The 24,087-nt window shown below is 47.3% G+C and overlaps 1 protein-coding gene across 1 annotated transcript in view; it reads right to left on the reverse strand.

Moving 5' to 3' along the window:
• Window positions 1–3,209: 3,209 nt before the first annotated feature.
• LOC139264061 (aryl hydrocarbon receptor repressor-like) overlaps window positions 3,210–24,087 on the reverse strand; it is a 286,011-nt gene continuing 265,133 nt past the window's right edge. Inside the window, exons 6-8 of the mRNA XM_070880159.1 lie at window positions 19,281–19,400; window positions 13,809–14,011; window positions 3,210–3,384 (exon numbers count right to left, since the gene is read on the reverse strand). Coding sequence (XP_070736260.1) covers window positions 3,210–3,384; window positions 13,809–14,011; window positions 19,281–19,400 — 498 coding nt within the window. The remainder of the gene's footprint in view (window positions 3,385–13,808; window positions 14,012–19,280; window positions 19,401–24,087) is intronic.

Raw genomic sequence — 24,087 nt, forward strand, 5'->3', positions numbered from 1 at the left:
CTCCAGCCCTGTTTGCAGGCGTTTGGTGGTGGCGCGTCAGTTGAAAAAAAATGAAAACTTGCAGAATTCCATCAAACTTCCATTTTCTGCATTATAAGGTAAAAAAAAATGGAATCTTTATTATGCATATTTAAGTTTTCTTGACTCCCTCCAAAACTTCGCTGAAAAACAATGGCGCCTTTCTGCGGCGACTTTTCAATCCGCGCTGTTTTTCCTTAACTCACCAGAAGGTTTTTCGAAGTGGTCACATACGCCGACCGAGGGGAAATTTTATTTGGGCAAACTTACATAATTGACAAAAACTGGTGCAGACATCAGGTTACGCCCCCTATGACGCAAAAATAAACTAACCTAAAAAAATTGTAACTCACTGAGTTACGCTGGTGCACATTCCTTGTGGAAACTTTAATTTTTTAATCTTACGCCAAAAAAAGCAGCGTGTGGCAAAAACACGGCCCAAATCACTGGGGAAAATTGAGCTCATTAAAGGGCAGTCGCTTCTATTAGCCAAAAAGGCGATAACCATTAACCACTTGCACCAACATCAATTGGCGCAAGTTAAAAAATTAAAGTTTCCACAAGGAATGTGTGCCAGCGTATTAAATGCTCCGTTTATTTCAGGAGGAAACAGCTGGGCTTACTCACTAGTTCTCACATCATTAAGGCGCAGTGAATGCAAGAACAAACGTGAGTAAATAAATAAGTAAATAGCATCTCGTTAATGTCCAATTACTTTTTGTACCCTGAAACCCGTGTGTACTGACTGCAGTTAAACTAAAGCTGCAGGTTCAAGTGAAGCTGGACACAACTGGGCAATAGTCCTGGGTTGTCCTGGAGTTCCCAGGAATTTAAAGATTACTCTCTAGGACACTGGTGCGAGAAACCCGGGAGAAAAATCATCGGTTGTTAAAAAAAATTGGGTTCTAGTATCATATTCTTTGAACAATATTGTTTACTAGTCAAACGGCTGGATTTTCGCCGACTTTGCAACCGTGTTATTGCCGCGATTTGACCCTCCGCGGTGAAAACCCAGTCGGCGGGATCCTCGGCCACCTCTTTGTAACGGCGCTTCCACGTACCGCCGGGGAGAGGTGCGCCGACGTGAACTGACGTGCAATGCCACGGACTGCGTTACCGTCGTATCTTCGGCACTCTCCGCCACACAGAATACCGACCGGGTACAAACCTATCGGTGCAGCCCTGCCAGTAGCAGTAAGTATGAAGACCTGCAAAAAGGTAAGTTAAAGTTTTTATTTTTAAATTATTTTACAGTGATTTAGTAGGCAAGGGTTTTTTGAATGTTTTGTGAATGTTTTTTTGCTTTTTTTTGTTTCTCCCCCCCCTCCCTTGTTCTTCTTAGGCAGTTCCTCGGAGTCGAGGATGATTTGCTTCCACACTAAAAATGAGTTCTCAGGTGACTGAAGAGTTCAATGCGGGACCTGTGGTCTCTGTCACAGGCGGGGCAGACAGTGGTTGAAGGAACGGGTGGGTGGGATCCCGCGTGCTCTTTCCGCTGTCGACGCTTGGCTTCAGCTTGCTGTCGGTGAAGAGACTCGGTGTTCAGCGCCTTCCCGGATGCTTTTCCTCCACTTAGGACGGTCTTGGGTCAGGGATTCCCACGTGTCGGTGGGGATATTGCACTTCTTCAAGGAGGGTGTCCTTGAAGCGTTTCCTCTGCCCAACTGGGGTTCACTTGCCGTGTTGAAGCTCCAAGTAGAGCACTTGGTTTGGGAGTCTCCTGTCAGGCATGCAGACGATGTGGTCCGTCCAACAGAATTGATCAAGCGTGGTCAATGCTTCGAGGCTGGGGATGTTGGCCTGAGCGAGAACACTAACGTTGGTGCACCTATCCTGCCAATGGATTTGCAGGATCTTGCGGAGGCAGTGTTGGTGGTATTTCTCCAGTGTTTTGAGGTGTCTGCTGTATATAATCCACGTCTCTGAGCTATATAGGAGGGAAGGTATCACCACTGCTCCATAGACCATGAGCTTGGTGCCGGGTTTGAGATCCTGGTCCTCAAACACTCTCTTCCTCAGGTGACCGAAGGCTGCACTGATGCACTGAAGGCAGTGTTGGCCCTCGTCGTCGACGTCTGCCTTTGTTGACAGTCTGCGCTTGTATGCCTTGGTGAAGGTGTTGATGATGGCTTGGAGTTTGGCCTCCGAGTGTGCGCAGACGCAAGCATCATCTGCGTACTATAGTTCAATGATGGAGGATGGGGCAGCCTTGGATCTGGCCTGGAGGTGGTGGAGGTTGAACAGATTCCCGTTTGTCCTGTAATTTAGCTCCACTCCGGCGGGGAGCTTGCTGAGGGTGAGATGGAACATTGCAGCAAGGAAGATCGAGAAGAGCGTTGGTGCAATGACACAGAACTGCTTGACCCCGGTCCGAACGTGGAATGGGTCTGTGGTGGACCCGCTGGTCAGGATCACAGCTTACATGTCATCGTGGAGCAGGGGGAGGATGATGAAAACTTTGGACGCTCCATAATCCCTTACGGTTAACAGTGTTGAAGGCCTCTGTGAGGTCAAAGACGGCCAAGAACAAAGGTTGATGCTGTTCCCTGTATTTCTCTTGTATTTGCCGTGCGGTGACGATCATATCCATTGTGCCCCTTAGTGGGCAAAATCTGTATTGCTACTCTAGGAGGAGTTCTTCAGCCACGGGGAGAAGGCGATTGAGGAGGATTCTTGCGATGACTTTCCCGGTGGCCGACAGCAGGGAGACTCCTCTGTGGTTATCGCAGTCGGGCTGGCCACCTTTCTTGAAGATGGTCATGATTACACCATCTCCGAGATCTCCCGGCATGCTCTCCAGATAAGAGAAATGAGGTCATGAATCCGTGCCAATAGTGTTTCTCCGCCATGTTTTAGTGTTTCGGCAGGGATTCCATCTGCTCCTGAGGCCTTGTTGTTCTTCGGTTGTCGGATGGCCTTTTCAACCTCGTGCCAGACTGGGGTTGTGCTGAGATGGTGGCGGGTAGCATGCTGCAGGATGAAGTCGAGGACACTCACGTCGAAGACAGAGTTTCAGTTAAGGAGAGCGAAATGCTGCTTCCAGCAGGCACTGACTGCCTCTCTGTCCTTGATGAGCACCTCTCCATTCTTGGCCAGCAGTGGGATAGGGCCTTGGGTGCTTGGGCCGTAAAGAATCCTCGCACGTCGTGGTTGTCGGCTAGTTGCTGGATTTCTTGCGCTTTCTCCACCCACTATCTGTTCTTTAGGTCACGGGTTTTCTGTTGGACCTCGGTCTTCAGATGTTTGTAGAGCTGCTTTTTTGCTCTCGAGTTGTCTTGCTGTTTCCAGTTCAAGAAAGCCTTGCGCTTGCGGTTTATTAGCTCCTGGATCTCCTGGTCATTCTTGTCGAACTGGTCTTGGTGTTTCCTGGTCAAGTGACCAAGTGTCTCTTTGCAGGTGCTAATTATGAAGGCCTTGAGTGCTGACCTATTGACCTAGGAGGGAACACCACCGGAGGAGCAGCGGGGATAAGAGGAGCCGGTCCCCCCTCCCAAGGCTTCTCTCACAGCGCTACCGGCCCCGGACTAAAGTTGGCGAAACTTGCGATTTGTGCCGCCAATCCTCGTGCAATGCCGACTTTACCGCAGACGTAAAGGCTGAAAGTTAGGTCTAGAACCAGTGGCGCAGTGAAAATGGTAATTTTGGCGTAAAACTACTGCTGAAAACCAAAAATCCAGCCCAATATGTACAAGTTTATGACAACATGTTGTAGCTGAAGAACTATTCCAATAGAAATGCTATTAAAAAATAGGTAACTTACTTGAGTTCCTCTTGAGGCACTGCGGCATATTCTGGGGACTTGTTTCTGTAGGTCAGATGGCCATTGGATTGGAGCCAAACCCATTGGCCTTCCTTTGTGAGGACTCTGAAGACTGTGAGGCCATTTTCTCCAGTGTTCATCACTGTTTGTGGGAACATTAAACACGGAGCTCAGTTTTTGACACAAATATCATCTGCTTTAATCCTCTCAGCGTTCCTGTACACAATCAAATTGGCAAATTTGACACCATAGGTTGCAAAGCAGAGATTGCAACTTACAACAACAACTTGCATTTATTTCGTGCTTTTAATGTAATAAAATGACCCAAGGCGCTTCACAGGAGCAATTATCAAACAAAATTTGGCACCGATCCGGATAAGGAGATAGTAGGACCAAAAGCTTGGTCAAAGAGGTAGGTTTAAAGGAGTGTCTTAAAGGAGGTTAGAGCGGTGGAGAGAGTCAGGGAGGGACTTACTTCGTATTTGGTTCTCAGCGCAGTACAGCATGTCCGTGAAGTGGAGGTAGTGGCAGCCCGACCTTGCCCGCGACTCTGTGTCTGACCATCCTGCAGCTGATTTGCCCCTGGGTGCAACAAAATGGAGTCCTTGTGTCACAAAGGAGTAGAAGCTATGTTGCAGTTACATAAAGTTCTGGGACTGCATCTGGAGTACTGCATTCCATTCTGGGCACCGCACCTCTGGAGCTAAAAGGGTTAAATTTATGAGGACAGGTTGCATAGACTAGACTCGTATTTCCCTGAATACATAAGACTAAGAGCTGATCTAATCGAGATGTTTAAGATGATTAAAGGATTCGATAGGGTAGATAAAGAAACTATTTCCTCTGTGGTGGGGGGGGGGAATGTTCAAAACAAGGGGGCATAACTTTAAAGTGAGAGATAGGCCATTCAGGGATGATGTCAAGATGCACGTCTTCACATAACAGTTAGCGGAAATCTGGAACTCTCTCCTGCAAAAAGCTGTTGAAGCTGGGAGTTCAATAGGAAATTTCAAAGCTGCGGTTAATAGCTTTGTGTTAGGTAAGAGCATTGAGGGCTACAGAACCAAGTTGGTTAGATGGAGTTAAGATAAAGATCAGCCATGATCTAATTGAATGGTAGAACGGGCCCAAGGGGCTGCATGGCCTACTCCTGTTCCTATGTTCCACAAAACTGAATGGAATTTGTACGGTCTGGAAAACCAACCACTCTGGGGATGGATTTCTGGGACCTTTACACCGTGTGAAGAGCGGGAGATCCTGACTCTTGGCTTAATGCAGCCATGGATGTGGACCTCCCAAGTTGGGGGTCGTTAGCACCAGTGTGCCTGCCCCGATTAGGCCAACTGGAAGGGGAAATGGGACAAAGAAAGTCAGCTCCAAGGGGATCCCTAGTTCCAGGACAATAAGGGATCGATCCCCTTTAGCTCTGGGGCCTTGGTGAGGCTCATGCTCTGTTATGATTCAGGCACTCTCCACATAATCTTCTCCTGTGCACAGCTCAGAGAGCTGCTTCCACAGGCCCCACCACACCTCCCGTGAGCCAAAAGGTGACCTATGGGAGATTGTTCATCCCGGGACGAACAATGAACCTCTGCTGCTAATAATTCACTGGAGATGCCTCGCGAGATTAAACTGTGACAGATCTGAATACCCTACATTCATATAGCGCTTTGAGCTTAGTAAAAACGTCCCAAGGCGCTTCACAGGAGCGTTATTAGACTAAATTTGACACCGAGCCAAAGAAGGAGATATTAGGACAGGAAAATATTGTGTTCCTAACACAGATGAGACTGCACACAGTGAGGTTAAAGTAACAGTGACCTCAGTCTTTATTAAGGCACTCCAGAGTGAGGAACAGGCCTTAGGGGCCAGCTTATATACAGTGCTCCCAAGGGATGCTGGGATCCCTTGGGACTTCAGAGGATGCGCTCCCTGGTGGCGGAACATGGGAATGCATGCTTTACAGATACACAACAAAAAGTAGTAGGTTTTAAGGAGCTTCTTAAAGGAGGAGAGAAATAGAAAGGTGGCGAGGTTTAGGGAGAGAATTTCAGAGCTTAGGGCCCAGGGAGCTGAAGACTCGGCCACCAGTGGTGGAGTGATGAAATTAGGATTGTGCAAAAGGCCAGATTTGGAGGAACGCAGAGATCTCGGAGGAAAAAAAATGATGATAAATGTGTTTCTCTCTCCGCAGATGCTGCCTGACCTGCTAAGTATTTCCAGCATTTGCTATATTTATTTCAGATCTCCAGCATTCGCAGTATTTTGTTTTTGCTTTGGTTTGGTCTAAACGCTGAATTGGGTTAACCAAGAATGAAAGTGAGTAGGAACAGAGCAGATTTCACTTTACTTAAACTTACCGTGCCTTTTCCAATATAATAAAAATCATTTTCAAGTAGAGTGTGGTTGTTGGGCTTCGCAGCTTTTCATTTATGGGACAATAAGAGATTTATGTGTGTGTGTAGTTCTAGCTATTTACCAGCAGACGGTGATGTTGAACTATGTAAATTGCTCGGTGCAAATATTTTGATGAAGGAGATAGAGACTGGGCACTGGGTGAACTTGGAACAAAAACAGAGAATGCTGGAAACACACACTGCAGCGTCCTCTGTTGAGGGAACAGACAAGTTGACATTATATATATGGACCTCTCGCCAAAACTGAATGCTCAATTTGGTTTTGCGTGTTCCTATTAACAAACGGAAATTCAGTCTTCAATGATCAGTCAGCTCATTGGCCAAATAATCGCATCTGATTTATTCTGAGGTAATTGTGAACAGGAGAAGCGAGGGAAAAAAAAGAGCAGGAATCCTTACGAAATCAGGGCCCAACTTGTTCAATAGGCAGCAGAGAAAACCTGCTTTTTATTTTTACATCGTCAAATTTGAATACTTTCTCCCCCCATTGACATTTGAAAAATAAAGTATACATTTATTTTTACTTTGCCTTCATCAAAATGGTAGTAAGTTGGCTGCCCAGCAGAGATCTAACTACATAGGAACAGGTATAGGCCGTTCAGCCCCTCAAGCCTGTTCCGCCAGCCGATAGCTGATCTGTACCTCGACTCCATTTACCTGCCTTTGCTCCATATTCCTCGATACTCTTACCCAACCACAATCTATCGATCTCAGCCATGAAAATTTCACACCTGGTCTTCAGCCTTTCCCATCGCACCCCTTCCCCCAACCCAGCTGCTCAGGGAAAGAGCCCTCTGCATCCTAAACCAGCTCCTGAACTAGCCCCGATTGTTTCAGTATGGGGTGGTGCGATAAGGAGGGGTGTGAGAGGAGGGGGGGTGGTGAGAGGAGGAGGTGGAGTGTGAGAGGAGGGGGGGTGTGTGTGAGGAGGGAGGGTGTGTGTGAGGAGGGAGGGTGTGTGTGAGGAGGGGGGGTGTGTGTGAGGAGGGGGGGTGTGTGTGAGGAGGGGGGTGTGTGTGAGGAGAGGGGGGTGTGTGAGAAGGGTGGGGTGTGTGAGGAGGGGAGGTGTGTGAGGAGGGGGGCTGTGTGAGGAGGGGGGGGTGTGTGAGGAGGAGGAGTGTGTGTGAGGAGGGGGGTGTGTGAGAGGAGGGGGGGGAGTGTGAGAGGAGGGGGGGGGAGTGTGTGAGGAGGGGGGGGGAGTGTGTGAGGAGGGGGGGTGGAGTGTGTGAGGAGGGGGGGTGAGTGTGTGAGGAGGGGGGGTGAGTGTGTGAGGAGGGGGGGTGAGTGTGTGAGGAGGGGGGGTGGTGTGTGAGGAGGGGGGGGTGGTGTGTGAGGAGGGGGGCGTGTGTGAGGAGGGGGGGGTGTGTGAGGAGGGGGGTGTGTGTGAGGAGGGGGGTGTGTGTGAGGAGGGGGGTGTGTGTGAGGAGGGGGGTGTGTGTGAGGAGGGGGGTGTGTGTGAGGAGGGGGGTGTGTGTGAGGAGGGGGGTGTGTGTGAGGAGGGGGGTGTGTGTGAGGAGGGGGGTGTGTGTGAGGAGGGGGGGTGAGGAGGGGGGTGTGTGAGGAGGGGGGTGTGTGAGGAGGAAGAGATATGAGGAGGAAGGGATATGAGAGGAGGAAGGGATGAGGGGCTGACACTTCAATCTATAATGGGAACTATCTGGTGTTGCCCAACCGCTGAAAGCTCTTTAGAGGGTGTTTTCCCAGATTTGAGCAGTTTTGCGTTGTCTGTAACTGAGGTCAGTGGAGGGCTGGGGGGAGTAGGGTGGGAGAGTGGAGTGGGGGCAGAAACACTTCACATGTTTTGAAGTTCTGGCTTGAAGCCTTACCTTGAATGTGTTGTGTATGCATGCCTGTTTACTGTGTGATGTCTGTAACACTGTTATGCAACACTGAATGTACACTTACACTGTATACACCTTGCCTGTACACCAGAGGGTGCTGCTGCTGGAGACCCAACGGTTAGCTGCACACTGCAGGTAACCCAGTATAAAAAGGAACACACAGCTTGTTGTCTGCACTCAGGAGCTGCAAATAAAGGACTACAGGTCCACACAGTTTAAGTATCATACTCTGCCTCGTGGAGTCATTACTAAAGGTGCCTACATACACTACAACTGGCGACGGGAATACGAGGTCATGAACCACACGCTCAGTATGTCGAATCTCAGCATCTTTCATCAATTTACCGATGGGGAAGATTGGGATGAAAGTTTGGAACACTTAAGGAGACTGGCTGCACCGTGCGACTTTGGCGACCACCTAAATGAAGCACTAAGGGATGCTAAACCGATGAGAGCAGTGCACCGCATTGATGCTTCTAAGGGCAGAAACGCTGCCCCGAGTCCCGACAGCTTGAGTCCGCCACATGGGGCAAACCGGCTAGCCCCGTGCTGGCGCTGTGGATGAAACCACAGGGCCCAACTATGCCGCTCTAAAGACTATGCATGCAAAGAGAAAAGGCACCTTCAAAGGATGTGCAGAGAAAGCTTTACTCACCGTGTCTCTGATGAGTTGGCTGACCGGGGCTCCGACACAGAGGAAGGTGAAGTTGCTCAACCCCGGAAGAAAAGTATGGAACACATACCTGCTCCACCGAAAGTTTTCCGTGCATGATGAAAGTAGACGTCGACGGGGTCCCAGTTTCTATGGAGAGCGACAGGGGCGAGCCAGTCTGTGATGAGCCAAGCAACCTTTGAAGAACATTGGATGAATCCCGCCAATCGACCACAACGGCATCCTGTCCAAGCGAAGCTGCTCCCAGGCCTCTGGGCTCCGGCAATCGACCTCGAACATGGATCCATTGCAGCATCCGGAGATTCCACTGTCCAGCTCGACTGCCCACAGCACCCTGGCAAAATCTCCGAGACCGAGGATCCAAACTCCACTTTCCGGGCCAGGGCAGCACTCCAGGAGGTGAACATCGACGAAAGAAATGAATTCCCAACATCCAGGATCGAACCTGTGGAAGGAAAGAGCACCACAGCCTACCTGCAACAAGACCAGAAAATGGCAGCAGCACCCTCTGGTGTACAGGCAAGGTATGTACAGTGTAAGGGTACATTCAGTGTTGCACAACAGTGTTACAGACATCACACAGTAAACAGGCATGCATACACAACAACACAATCAAAATGGCCTCCGCCATGCCACGGGTGAACATGGAGGAGCATCATGTGACATCAGTGGCCAACCGGATTTGAAGGCCCCCTTCAAGGAGACCGGTAACCAAAAAAATTTAAAGGGGAAATTTCAACTATTTTGAGTACATGGACTTTAAAGCTAAAGATGCAATTAAAGGGTGCAAGTATGAAAATGTATGCAATGTAACCATGAATTGTGGTGCTGGTTTAATTAATGTGACTAATGAAATGAATGCAGGTGTCAGTAAGGTTAAGAACAAGTTTATTATGCTTAACAATAATGATAAAGAATGTGAAATGCCTAATGTAACCATGTCTGTTGAAACCAGGACACCCAAAAGTGATGCAAATGCTAGAATGTATAATGCAGGCTCGACTATGTGTGATCAGAGCCAAGGTGTCATGTATACCAGTAGGACACTGCCAAAGGACATTGGGTCCTACAGGGACCATGCTGATGCCAATGGAATCCTCCTGTGGGAGACCCCCAGGTCCAGCAGGCTACCTGACCATGTAGCCTGGATCTTTGGAACAATGTGATGCTCCTTGCAGGACACACACACAGGCAGTGGGAACAGACCCACTACAGGGACAGTGGTCAATGGGCAGCCCAGCCACCACCAATGGCAACCTGCACCAGATCAGCCCTACAACCCCTGGCCACCAGGGCCAACACCGGGAGCATGAGGCCAATATCCTCCAGCTTCCCTGACAAACCCTGGGATGACCTGACCCTCATCCCAATTGTTGGACAAGGAGCCCACCCAGTCTTGTGGCCCTGCCCACCACCCCACAACAACAGTGGACAAGGAGCCCACCCAGTCTTGTGGCCCTGCTCACAACTACCCACATCACAGTGTATACACACCACCCACTGCTGCCGTGGCTACCCCCCCCACCACTTCCCGAGGGATCCCACAACAGTAACCCCCACTTAGTCTGTGTGTGAGGAAGGGAAAACGTACGAGGCCAGCCTCAAGCACATGGGTCACAGCTGGCAACCACACAACCCTCAGCACAACCTCCCATAGCCCACCACTGATCACCTCCCCTGGTCATGACAATAAGGATATGAAAAATGCTTAGGGACGGGGGAAGTGTTGTTGTGTATGCATGCCTATTTACTGTGTGATGTCTGTAACACTGTTATGCAACACTGAATGTACCCTTACACTGTACACACCTTGCCTGTACACCAGAGGGTGCTACTGCTGGAGACCAAAGGGTTACCTGCACACTGCAGGTAACCCAGTATAAAAAGGAACACACAGCTTGTTGTCTGCACTCAGGAGCTGCAAATAAAGGACTACAGGTCTACATAGTTTAAGTATCATATCCTGCCTCATGGAGTCATTACTAAAGGTGCCTACATATACCACAGAATGAGTGTTTTCATTTGATTACCGAGTGTCTGCTGTGTCCAGAGCCAATATACAGGGGTAAAGTAATGTTAATGGGTTTTCCCGGACTTTGGATTGTCTTTCTGACGTCACGAATCCGGAAACACCCAAGCCCAGGTTCGGGTATGGGGGGGTGGGGGAGGGGGAGCTCGCCGAGGAGCTGTTCGGGCCGCCGGCCCCCTCGATGAGGTCATCAGGCAGGGCCCTGCCGCCGAGGAGCTGTTCGGGCAGGGCCCCGCTGTCAAGGAGCTGTTCGGGCAGGCCCCGCCACAGTGGAGCTATTCGGGCGGGCCCAGTCACGGAGGAGGTGTTCGGGCAAGCCGGCGAGGAGGCCCCGAGGTAAGGGAAGCGGCGGCGAGACAAGGCCCGAGGTCAGGCAGCGGCGGGACCGCGAGGTCGGCAGGGTCAGCGGGATTCCGAAACATTTTACGGATTTCGGACGACCCTGCCCCCAAATCGATCCGGTGTCCGGAACATTCCGGAACACCGGATTTTGGATGCTGCACCTGTATATATAAAAAAACGTTGAGTGTTGATTAATGTATAACAGTGTTGCCCAATTTGTTAGCCACCTGTGACCAATGTTGCCTGTAATTTTCACGGTCCCTTTAACAGGTTGCGCTGCCCACTCGAAGTGTCACGCATGCGCGTTTTCTTGCATTGAAAAGCCAGTGAGCGGCCTGGACGGGACCTCCAGACCACTGCACAGCTGTGCAGCTTAGGGGGAACGTTGAATGGGACTATTTGGGAATCCAAATGTGGAGAATTACATTTCTGATTAGTAAATAAAAAATGAATAATTGTTGGGCATGTGATTTTTTTAAATAATTAAAAAAAAAATTATCCATTCTCGAGATGTGGGCATCACTGGCAAAGTTAGCATTTATTGTCCATCACTAGTTGCCCTGAGTCAAGGTTTGGTACAACTGCGTGGTTTGCTAGGCCACTTCAGAGGGCAATTAAAAATCAACCACATTTGGTGTGGGACTGGAGTCACATATAGGCCCAGACCAGGTAAGGACAGCTGGTTTCCTTCCCTAAAGGACATTAGTGAGCAAATTTCTATTGGACAACACTGATCTAGAGCATCTCAGAACATTTAGTGCAATTCCTGTTCTCAACCATAATTTACAACAATCCTTTTTACTACCATCAGTTTTTCATTTCAGGCTTTTTAAGAACTGAATTCAAATTCTCAAACTGCTATGGTGGGGTATGAACCCATATTCTCTGGATTTCAAGTTCTGTAATATAACCACTGCACTACTCAATACTGATATTCGCACTGCGTAGACATGTGGGGCTGGATTTTCGGTCTTCTGCCGCCCCTGTTAGCGCCCCGGAGGGGCGGCAATGGTGGCGGTAAGCACTTCCGACGGGCGTCCAGCTTCCAGCATCCCGCCGGGACATTCGGTGGCAGTATCAAGGGGACGCGGAGCATTGCCGCCCGGAAGTGGCGAGCCGGTGTGCAACGCCCCTGGTTGTGACACCGGCTCGATATTTGGATCACGCCCGACCCTTAGTGTCCCGTAGTAGGCCTGTGGAAGCTTGCAGTCCGAGCTGTAGCCGCCGCAGAGATGTAAGTAATGTCGACCTCAGGTAAGTGTGATTGGTTTTAATTTCTTTTTTGCGATTTATGTTGTGGTGGCGTGAGTTATTTATTGGGAATATATTTGGTGTTTTTTTTTCAGATTTGTTTCCCCCTCCCTGAGGCCTCTCTTAGGACGCTCCGAGGCCGGCTGTTTAGCTCGGGATTTTCAGTTGCTCTGCCGGCCTAGCGCCCTAAAAGAGGTGCGGAATGCCTCCCTTAGTGCTCCGCTCTACACTCAATCAAACCATTTGCCGGCACAAAATTTATCGCTTGGCCCAGGTTAACGCCGCAACGGAGGCGCGACCGAATTTCTCCCCCGTGAACTTTAACCTTTTGTGTGCTCGTTGGTATAATAGCAAGAGGAAAAGCAAGTGTTTTTTTGATCATTGTAGCTGCTTTACTTCCTTGGTTACTGAATGGCGGTCGATGCTTGTTAAGTATACATACACACGTGAAGTACATTTACCTGTATTGTGTGCATTTATGTAAATTAGCAATTTCTATTGTGTAACACTGATCTAGAGCAGCTCAAAATATTTCGGGCTAGAAATTCCATATCGCCCGCTTTGAGGTGGTGATGGCCTTTAGTGCCGGGCGATGTCTACCGCCTCAAAGTGGGATATTCAGTTGTATTGCCCCAAGAGGAGAGTGGAGGCTAAGAGTTCCACACTCCTCTTCGGGCACTAACGGAGCGATAGCGCAGGAGGCAGACTCCATTTTATCGCTAGGATGCCGGCATCCTAGTGTCTAAAGATGTAAAAAAAAAAATTCCGTTGAAAAATTCAATAAACCTCACCCACACCTCCCCACAGCTGCAACAAATAAATAAAAGTTGAAAAAGTGAAATTTCAGCACTTACCTTGCACTCCGGACAATATCACCCCGGGATCGTCGTGGGACTGACTGCTTTTCCCTGCCGATATCAGTGCCAGGTGCTACGGCAGACGAAAGACTGAATTTTGTAAACCTGGCACTACGGGGGCGTTGCACACTTGGTGATGTCACCAAATGGGTGGGGCTAGTGAGCGCAGCGCAAACTGTCAGTGCCACCGCTAAACCTTCACTGCAGTTCATGGCAGGCGCTGACAGCCCGGCGCATCGGGCGGGAGGTGCTTAGCATCTGGATGCTAATGGGTAGCGCTAATCAACCAAATTTCTAGCCCTTAGTGCGAGTCCTGTTGTCAAGAACCTTCTTGTTATACCTTCACCTCTCATTAATAATTTGCACTTCATGGAATCAGAAATTCATACAGAACAGAAGAAGGCCATTCAGCCCTTTGTGCCTGTGCCGGATCTTTGAAAGAGCTATCCAATTAGTCCCACCACCCCCTGCCCTTTCCCCATAGCCCAGCAACTTTTTCCTATTCGAGTGTATATCTCGTACCCTTTTGAAAGCTCCTATTGAATCTGCTCCCACCATCCTTTCAAGCAGTGCATTCCAGATCATTGTAAGATGGTTGAGACTGGGATCTTGTCACTTACTTCGCATCGAGCATCACGGGGCTGAGGTCGAGCCTCTGCTTGGTCTTGAGGAGCAAGTCTTTCAGCTTCATCTCGCTGGTGGAAGGGAGCAGCAGAGGCACGGCGATACAGAACAAGCCCAGCTGCGGCGGAATGGTGGCCCCAGACCCGGCTTTCTTCCTCTGTCCCTGGAGGTACTTCAATCTGCCTTGGAATTGCATCGTCTGTTGTGAGAAAGGTGGGGGGGAGGGGTGAGGAAAGGAGGGTAAACAACCAGACCAAAAAAATTAATAAGTGCAAAGTCTGATGACAGGATTGTAACTGTGAGGAAAGTAGGCTTGTATTCCTTCGAATATAGAAGATTAAGGGGCAATCAAATTGAGGTGTTAAAGGAGTCGATAGGGTAGATAGAGAGAAACTATTTCCTTTCGGGGGGGGGAGTCCAGAACAAGGGGGCATGACCTTAAAATTAGTGCTAGGCTGTTCAGAGGTGATGCCAGGAGGCACTTCTTCACACAAAGGGTAGTGGAATACTGAAACACTCTCCCCAAAAAAGCTGGGGAGGCTGGGGGTCAATTGAAAATGTCAAAATTAAGATTGATAGCTTTCTGTTTGATAAGGGTACTAGGGGATATAGAACCGCAGCCAGAGCTGGATTAAAGGCCTGATGGGCCTGGGGCAAACTGATCCAAATGGACCTATCTTTGTTCATGTTGATTACATTAAGTCTATGATTCTGATTCAGAGTATGAAAACATAGGCCAGTATATTCAACAATGAAAATATATATTCTGTATCAAGTAGATATATATTCTGGTTCTGCTAACATTGCAATACTAGATTCCTAAACATATATGCAAATTTCTCAATAGCATGTGAAATAAAACAGGCTAGTACATATTCTGTTCTGTATATAGGTACATTAGTGTATATAGGTACTTCTGTATAAAGGTTTAAACAAGTGAATCTATTTTCCTTGGACTTGTTTTCCTCTCTTATTGTCTATTCTATTCAGCCTATTTGGGAAGCCTTATATTTTTTCCTACATTTATTTAGTGGGCCCATGTTCTTTGTTAGGCCTGAGGCTGCAGCCCCATCCACCCAATGGTTAATCCGCCCCTGACCAAGGCAGGTAAATGGAGCTCAGATACAGATCAGCCATGATCTGATTGAATGGCCGACTCTTGTTCCTATGTTCATATGAAACATGAGGATCAGAAGGGACCGCAGCCTTTTCAGAGCACTCCGGCTGTATCTCCGATAGGGAAAGCCATCAACCAGGACAGATCCTGGAGTTTCCCATGGGCTAGTGCCAGCTCCAACCAAGCCCATTGACGTGCTGGGCCGAGGACTCCGTACCCTGGGAGTTTATGCATCAGACACGGGCCGGCGGATCTTCAGAGGCTACTGCGCCGAGAAGAAAGACACATAACGGCCTCGTTGATAATGATCATAGGACTTGCCCGGGGAGTGGGTGGAGGCTGAGGGGGACCATAGAACCATCTTTCCAGGGGAAGGCGGAGGAGCCAGTTGCCTCCTGGGACTGGCTAATGCCGGCCAGCTGATCTTCAGGCCTGTGGGGGCAGACTGGAACCTGAGATTTGCTCATAGCGACGTGGGTGCCTGGTAGGTGTATGCTAATGGAAAGACCTCTCACTGAAGTCTCCATATTTGGGTGGGATCATATGGGAGGCTTCTGGCAATGACAATTCACAGCGTAATCACAGGGATCATGGACCCCGACAGATTCTCACAGCCCAGACAAGTGCAGACTAAATAAAAACTAAAATGTGGTTAAACCACACAAAAATACTGTGTACTGTTCTGGTCTCCATATTGCAAAAAGGATATAGAAGCACGGGAGAAGGCGCAAGAAAGATTTACAAGAATGGTACCAGAACTGAGAGGTTATAACTATCAGCAAAGACTGAAAAGATTGAGAGGTGACCTGCTAGAGATCTTTACATTTCTGAAAGGGTTTGCTAGAGTAGACATAGAGATGTGTCTAATGGTACGAGGACAACTAAATCTCTCTGAAGACTAGCATTCAATAGTTGCTCACCATTTAAAAAATTTTATGGTTCTCTATACTTCCTATCAAAGTGAATAACCTCACATTTTTCTACATTATACTCCATCTGCCACCTTATTGCCCACTCACTTAACCTGTCCATATCCCTTTGCAGGCTCTTTGTATCCTCCTCACAGCTTACTTTCCCACCTAGCTTTGAATACATTGCACTCGGTCCCTTCATTAATATAGATTGTTAATAGCCGAGGCCCAATCACCGATGCTTGTGACTCCCCAGTAGTTACATCCTGCCAATTGAAAAATGACCCATTTATCCTACTTTCTGTTTTCTGTCCATTAACCACTCCTCTATCCATGCTAATATATTACCCCCAACCCCATGAGCCCTTATCTTGCGTAACAACCTTTTATGTGGCACCTTTGGAAATCCAAATATGCTACATCCACTGGTTCCCCTTTATCTATCCTGCTAGTTACATCCTCAAAAAACTCTAATAAAGTTGTTAAACACTATTGCCCTTTCATAAAACCATGAAGCTGGATAAGTACATGAGGGAGAAAACAATAGAAGGATATCCTGATAGGGTTAGATGAATTAAGCTGGGAGGACACTCATGTGGAGCATAAACACCACCAGGAACCAGTTGGGTCAAATGGCCTTTTTCTGTGCTGTAAATTTCTATATAATACTATGTAAATATCTACATGCAGAGTATTACATCAACATTTCATTGTCGCTTTTGCTTTGTCAGTTAGCAGTAGGTGTTATTTGTTGATATAAATAAGAGGGACTTTATCTTGAAGAAACTCCACAGATGCTGAATAAAAGGGACACACATTTAGTGACCACAGATCTTTTCCAATAAGCAACCACAAATTGTCACTCAGTAAACCTTACATGACAACACGGCACATTGGCCTCTTTAGGAGTCTAGTTTACCTTATTGGGAGTACCGGCCTCCACACTTACACTGGATCCCCCTGAAGCTGGAAAAGCTGGAATTCCCCCTTGTTATTGGCAGACCACATTTGGGGCAGATGGACATTCCATCCCAGTCAAAGCCCCCCAGAAACTCCCGGAGTACTCAGACCCTGGGCTATCTCACGGAGGAAGGGGTGCAGAATATATCCAGTGGTTCCGGGATTCTGCTCAATTTGGGAGTGGACTGTTAAATTCCGGTTGGAGGTGGCAGGCAGATCTCCCATTCACACGCCCACTCATTTAAGGGGCCATGTTGTGGGGATACAATGCCCAGGGAGGCAAACGGGGCTGAGAACATCTGTAATTTTAAGAGGGAGTGGGTCAGGCATTTGCCGAGAAATAAAATTTGAGGATATAAGGGCCGGATTTTCAGCTTTCAGGGTTTTTCAACGAAAATGGTAGCGATATATGAAAATCACCGTTTATGAGGCGCAACTGTTTTTAGGCCGAACTTTCGGCCTTTATGTCTACGATAAGGGAGGCGTTCCACGATTATTTGCGGCGCAAAACACGAGTTTCGGCAACTTTAGTCCGGTGTCAATTTCCCAATGTTGGGGAAGTCCAGAACCAGGGGTCACAGTCTAAGGATAAGGGGTAAGCCATTTAGGACCGAGATGAAGAGAAACTTCTTCACCCAGAGTGGTGAACCTGTGGAATTCTCTACCACAGAAAGTTGTTGAGGCCAATTCACTAAATATATTCAGAAAGGAGTTAGATGAAGTCCTTACTACTAGGGGGATCAAGGGGTATGGCGAGAAAGCAGGAATGGGGTACTGAAGTTGCATGTTCAGCCATGAACTCATTGATGGTGCAGGCTAGAAGGGCCGAATGGCCTACTCCTGCACCTATTTTCTATGTTTCTATGTTTCTATGTTTCTATGTCATTTGTGCTGCGATAGGCGCCTTGGGAGGGGGAAAAAAAATTCCAAAAAGCACTCCAAAAACCTTTACAAGAACCTTAACTAAGTAATCGCTGCAAAAAAATAAAAAAATAAAAACTTTAACTTACCTTTTTTTCAGGTTTTCTGACTTACCGCTGATGGCAGGGCTGCATGATAGATTTGACCTGTCAGTGTTCGGGGTGCGGCGTACGGATCGGGAGACTGCCAAAACTCGATCGTAAACTCAATTGGAATCGTTCCACGTCGGTGCATCTCTCTCCGGTGGTACTTGGAAACGCCGCCACAAACAGGTACTCGAGGATCCCGCCCGCGTTTTGCGACTGGGTTTTCGCCACGGAGGGTCAAATCGCGGCGAAACCTCAGTTGCAAACCTCTCGAAAATCCGGCCCTATAGTGTGTCTTTGAATTCTGGGGCCGGTCAAGTGGACAGAGATGGTGTTCGACATTCCTGGACATTCCTACATTCGTATGATATCTTAATTGTGATGAACTCTTCATCATAGGCAGTCCCTTGGAATCGAGGAAGACTTGCTTCCACTCTTAAAATGAGTCCTTAGGTGGCTGAACAGTCCAATACGAGAACCACAGTCTCTGTCACAGGTGGGACAGATAGTCGTTGAGGGAAGGGGTGGGTGGGACTGGTTTGCCGCTGTCTGCGCTTGTTTTCTGCTCTCGGCGATGAGGCTTGAGATGCTCAGCACCCTCCCAGATGCACTTCCTCCACTTAGGGCGATCTTTGGCCAGGAGCTCCCAGGTGTCAGTGGGGATGTTGCATTTTATCAGGGAGGCTTTGAGGGTGTCCTTGTAACGTTTCCTCTGCCCACCTTTGGCTCGTTTGCCATGAAGGAGTTCTGAGTAGAGCGCTTGCTTTGGGAGTCTCGTGTCTGTCATGCGAATAATGTGGCCCTGCCCAGCGGAGCTGATCAAGTGAGGTCAGTGCTTCAATGCTGGGGATGTTGGCCTGGTCGAGGACGCTAATGTTGGCGCGTCTGTCCTCCCAGGGGATTTGTAGGATCTTGCGGATGAACTGTTGACCTATATTACACACACGCACACACACACACATTGGGTAAAATCCTGGAATTCCCTACCTAACAGCACCTTCATCACATAGACGGCAGTGGTGCAAGACAAAGGCCTGCCATCAACCTCTCAAAGGTGCCAGGGATGGGCAATAAATAGCGGCTTTGCCAGTGATACCATCAGAGGATGTGCTGTTTTATAAGGGCCAGCAACATTAAACCATGTAAAGTGTAGGTTTATGTCCTTAAAATGATACAGAATCTAATTGCTATTAAGTAACCACTGGATGATATGCGGACTAAAGAATTAAAACTTTGGATTAATTATTTTAACTTTTCAAATAAAAACTTAAAGTGGAGGGAAGGTCCATATGTCTACACCATCACATCTGCTGTGTGGGACCCTGGCTGACTGGGTGTGAGACCCTTGGAATTGAAAAATCCTTATCACGGTGCCACCTACAGGCTATCAACACTAATTTAACCATTTGGATCTCAAATCAGTTGATGGGCAGTAACTTTCTCTTCAGCTCTTTCCTCAACAGTTTTACGTACCAGGAATCCCGATGTGCTATCCAACAGGCAACGTACTCGGCTGATGAAACATCGGTTCAAGAACGGAGAGAACTCTGATGGCAGAATCTTCGGGTCTTGAGCTTTGAAAGGACCCATAGACTCATCACCTGAAATTGGATGAGGTACAGGTAACTTCAGAATTACAAATCTCGTGCCTCAAGATCAAGTCAACAATGGTATCCAATGCAACAGGTATAGCAATGAACAGGACAATGGGACGTATCAGGTGACCCGATACACTTTGGAGTCCTGAAAAGAATTTGCATTTTATATAGAGCCCATCAGATCTTTCAAAATGTCCCAAAGTGCTTCACATCAAGTGGAGTGTAATCGCTGTTCCTAGGTAACGGAACGCAGCAGTCATTTTGCATGTAGTGAAGGTGAATGACCAGTTAATCTATTTTTAGTGCTGTTGGTTGAGGGAAAAATATTGGCCAAGACAAAGGGAGAGCTCCCCCTGTTCTATTTCAAATAGTCCTGTGGAATCTTTAACATCCACCTGAACAAACAAATGAGACCTAGGCTTAGTATCCCATCAGAAGGACCGTATGTTTGACAGTGCAGCACTCCCTCAGTACTGTAGTGAAGTGTCTGCCTGGATTATGGCCGAAATCCTGGAGTGGGGACTGAACCCACGGCCTTCTGACTCCGAGGTGAGAGTGCCACCAACTGAGCCAAGCCGACAACACAGAATGTTTTGTTTAAGTCCTATTTGGGTTTTCCAAATTCATCCGGACTGTGTGAATTTGGGATTTAAACAATATAAACAGTACCTGAATTTCCTCAGAATAAAAATAAATTCCACTTAATGATAAACTTTATTTATCTATCCACGCTGTTTATAAAAACGTTGGGAGCTTTTTTTAAGAAAGTAAGAACTTGCATTTATAAAGCGCCTTTCAGACCTCAGGATGCCCCAAAGTGCTTTACAGCCAATGAAGTACTTTTGAAGTGTTGTCACTATTGTAATGTAGGAAATACAGCAGCCAATTTGCACACAGCAAGGTCCCACAAACAGCAATGAGATAATGAGCAGATAATCTGTTTTGGCGATGTTAATAAATATTGTCCAGGACAACCTTGCTCTTCTTCAAAATAATGCCATAGGATCCTTTACATCCAGCTGAGAGGGCAGTCGGGACCTTGGTTAATCATCTCATGTGAAAGACGGCACCTCCGGCAACGCAGCACTCCCTCAGTACTGCACCGCAGTATCAGTCTGGATTATGTGCTCAAGTCTCTCGAGTGGGTCTCATACCCAGAACCTTTTGATTCAGTGGCAAGACGCTAGTACTGAGCCAGGGCTGATACCTGAGGAGTTATTATTCCAACAAAGTGGGCAAGGATTAATATTTATCTGACCAGTTACTTCTACACTTGGTTGTTTACATGTTCACCCAATAGTGTCCACAGTTGATTTGACAAAGCTGTGCTCCGTGCAGGGAGTCTTGTTCGCTGGGAGCATGTATCGGAAATTTGACCACCCACTGCTGCCGTGTTTTTGACGGTTCACTTTAATGATGCAAAGATAATTTTATGAGACTCTGATCGCATGGGATTTTGCTAGATGGCAGCATGGGTCAGAGATAGAGTGAATAACAAAATAGAGCCTTTCAGTGAAGGTTATATAAATATAAGTTGTTGTTATCTATCACAAGTCTGGTGGATAAGCCACACCTCTATTTTACAGGTGCACTTTTAGCAAAATCGTCTAAAACTTACCAGTGTGTAAGTCACATCCCAGGCCTTGAGGGTTCAAATCCCACCATGACAAACTATAGAACTGAATTCAATCAATCTAGAAATTTGTGGACTGGTTCTAGACGCATGGCCATGGAAGTAGCTGGATTGGCGTGAAAATCCAACTCTGGCTGTAATTTTGACTTTGAACGACAGTGTAAAATGAGCGAGTTTCATGTCCATTGACGTCACCAGAAATGATTATCGGGAGAGATGTAAAGTTGATTCACTGGCGCCCGTTTTACACTATCGCACAAAGCCAAAATGATACCCCCAACTGGTTCACCAATGGCGAGCCTCCAACATTTGATTCCAATCCCACACTGTGTGGTTGACTCTTAATTCCCTCTGAAGTAGTCTCGAAAACCTAGAAACATAGAAAATAGGTGCAGGAGTAGGCCATTCGATATGATCATGCAACTTCAGTACCCCATTCCTGCTTTCTCTCCATACCCTTTGATCCCTTTAGCCGTAAGGGCCACATCTAACTCCCTTTCGAATATATCTAACGAACTGGCCTCAACAACTTTTTGTGGTAGAGAATTCCACAGGTTCACAATTCTCTGAGTGAAGAAGTTTCTCCTCATCTCGGTCCTAAATGGCTTACCCCATATCCTTAGACTGTCACCCCTGGTTCTGGACGTCCCCAACATCGGCAGCATTCTTCCTACATCTAACCTGTCCAATCCCGTCAGAATGTTATATGTTTCTATGAGATCCCCTCTCATTCTTCTAAATTCCAGTGAATATAAGCCTAGTCGATCCAGTCTTTCTTCATATGTCAGATCTGCCATCCCGGGAATCAGTCTGGTGAACCTTCGCTGCACTCCCTCAATAGCAAGAACGTCCTTCCTCAGATTAGGAGACCAAAACTGTACACAATATTCAAGGTGTGGCCCCACCAAGGCCTTGTACAACTGCAGTAAGACTTCCCTGCTCCTATACTCAAATCCTTTCGTCATGAAGGCCAACATGCCATTTGCCTTCTTCACCGCCTTCTGTGCCTGCATGCCAACTTTCAATGACTGATGTACCATGACACCCAGGTCTCGTTGCACCTCCCCGTTTCCTAATCTGTCACCATTCAGATAATATTCTGCCTCCCTGTTTTTGCCACCAAAGTGGATAATCTCACATTTATCCATATTATACTGCATCTGCCATGCATTTGCCCACTCACCTAACCTGTCCAAGTAACCCTGCAGCCTCTTAGCAACCTCCTCACAGCTCACACTGCCACTCAGCTTAGTGTCGTCTGCAAACTTGGAGATATTACATTCAATTCCTTCGCCCAAATCATTAATGTATATTGTAAATAGCTGGGGTCCAGCACTGAACCTTGCGGTACTCCACTAGTCACTGCCTGCCATTCTGAAAAGGACCCGTTTATTCCTACTCTTTGCTCCTGTCTGCCAACCAGTTTTCTATCCACGTTAATACATTACCCCTAATACCATGTGCTTTAATTTTGCACACTAATCTCTTGTGTGGGACCTTGTCAAAAGCATTTTGAAAGTCCAAATACACCACATCCACTGGTTCTCCCTTGTCCACTCTACTAGTTACACCCTCAAAAATTTCTGTAAGATTTGTCAAGCATGATTTCCCTTTCATAAATCCATGCTGACTTGGATCGATTCTGTCACTGCTTTCCAAATGCGCTGCTATTACATCTTTAATAATTGATTCCAACATTTCCCCCACTACCGATGTCAGGCTAACCAGTCCATAATTCCTTGTTTTCTCTTTCCCTCCATTTTTTAAAAGTGGGGTTACATTAGCTACCCTCCAATCCATAGGAACTGATCCAGAGTCTATAGAATGTTGGAAAATGACCACCAATGTATCACTATTTCAAGGGCCACTTCTTTAAGTACTCTGGGATGCAGACTATCAGGCCCTGGGGATTTATCGGCCTTCAATCCCATCAATTTCCCCAACACAATTTCCTGACTAATAAGGATTTCCTTAAGTTCCTCCTTCTCGCTCGGCCCTCAGTCCTCTAGTATTTCCGGACGGTTATTTGTGTCTTCCTTAGTGAAGACAGAACTGAAGTATTTGTTCAATTGGTCTGCTATTTCTTTGTTCCCCATTATAAATTCACCTGATTCCGACTGCAAGGGACCTATATTTGTCTTCACTAATCGTTTCCTCTTCACATACCTATAGCTTTTGCAGTCAGTTTTTATGTTCCCTGCAAGCTTACTCTCATACTCTGTTTCCCCCCTCCGAATTAAACCCTTTGTCCTCCTCTGCTAAATTCTAAATTTCTCCCAGTTCTCAGGTTTGCTGCTTTTTCTGGCTAATTTACATGCCTCTTCCTTGGATTTAACACTATCCCTAATTTCCCTTGTTAGCCACGGTCGAGCCACCTTCCCCGTTTTATTTTTAGGCCAGATAGGGATGTACAATTATTGAAGTTCATCCATATGATCTTTAAATGTCTGCCATTGCCTATCCACCATCAACACTTAGTATCATTCACCAGTCTATTCTAGCCAATGCACGTCCCATACCATCGAAGTTACCTTTCTTTAAGTTCAGGACCCTAGTCTCTGAATTAACTGTGTCACTCTCTATCTTAATGAAGAATTCTACCATATTATGGTCACTCTTCCCCAAGGGGCCTTGCACAACTAGATTGCCAATTAATCCTCTCTCATTACACAAGATCCAGTCTAGGATGGCCAGCTCTCCAGTTGGTTCCTCCACATATTGGTCTAGAAAACCATCCCTAATACACTCCAGGAAATCCTCCTCCACTGCATTGCTACCAGTTTGGTTAGCCCAATCTATATGTAGATTAAAGTCACCCATGATAACTACTGTACCTTTATTGCACGCATCCCTAATTTCCTGTTTGATGCCATCCCCAACCTCACTACCACTGTTTGGTGGTCTGTACACATCTCCACTCATGTTTTCTGCCCTTTGGTGTTCCGCAGCTCTCCTAAAGATTCCACATCCTCCAAGCTAATGTCCTTCCTTACTATTGCGTTAATCTCCTCTTTAACCAGCAACACTACCCCACCTCCTTTTCCTTTCT

Source organism: Pristiophorus japonicus, chromosome 5, assembly GCF_044704955.1.
Source record: "Pristiophorus japonicus isolate sPriJap1 chromosome 5, sPriJap1.hap1, whole genome shotgun sequence".
Lineage (NCBI taxonomy): Eukaryota > Metazoa > Chordata > Chondrichthyes > Pristiophoridae > Pristiophorus > Pristiophorus japonicus.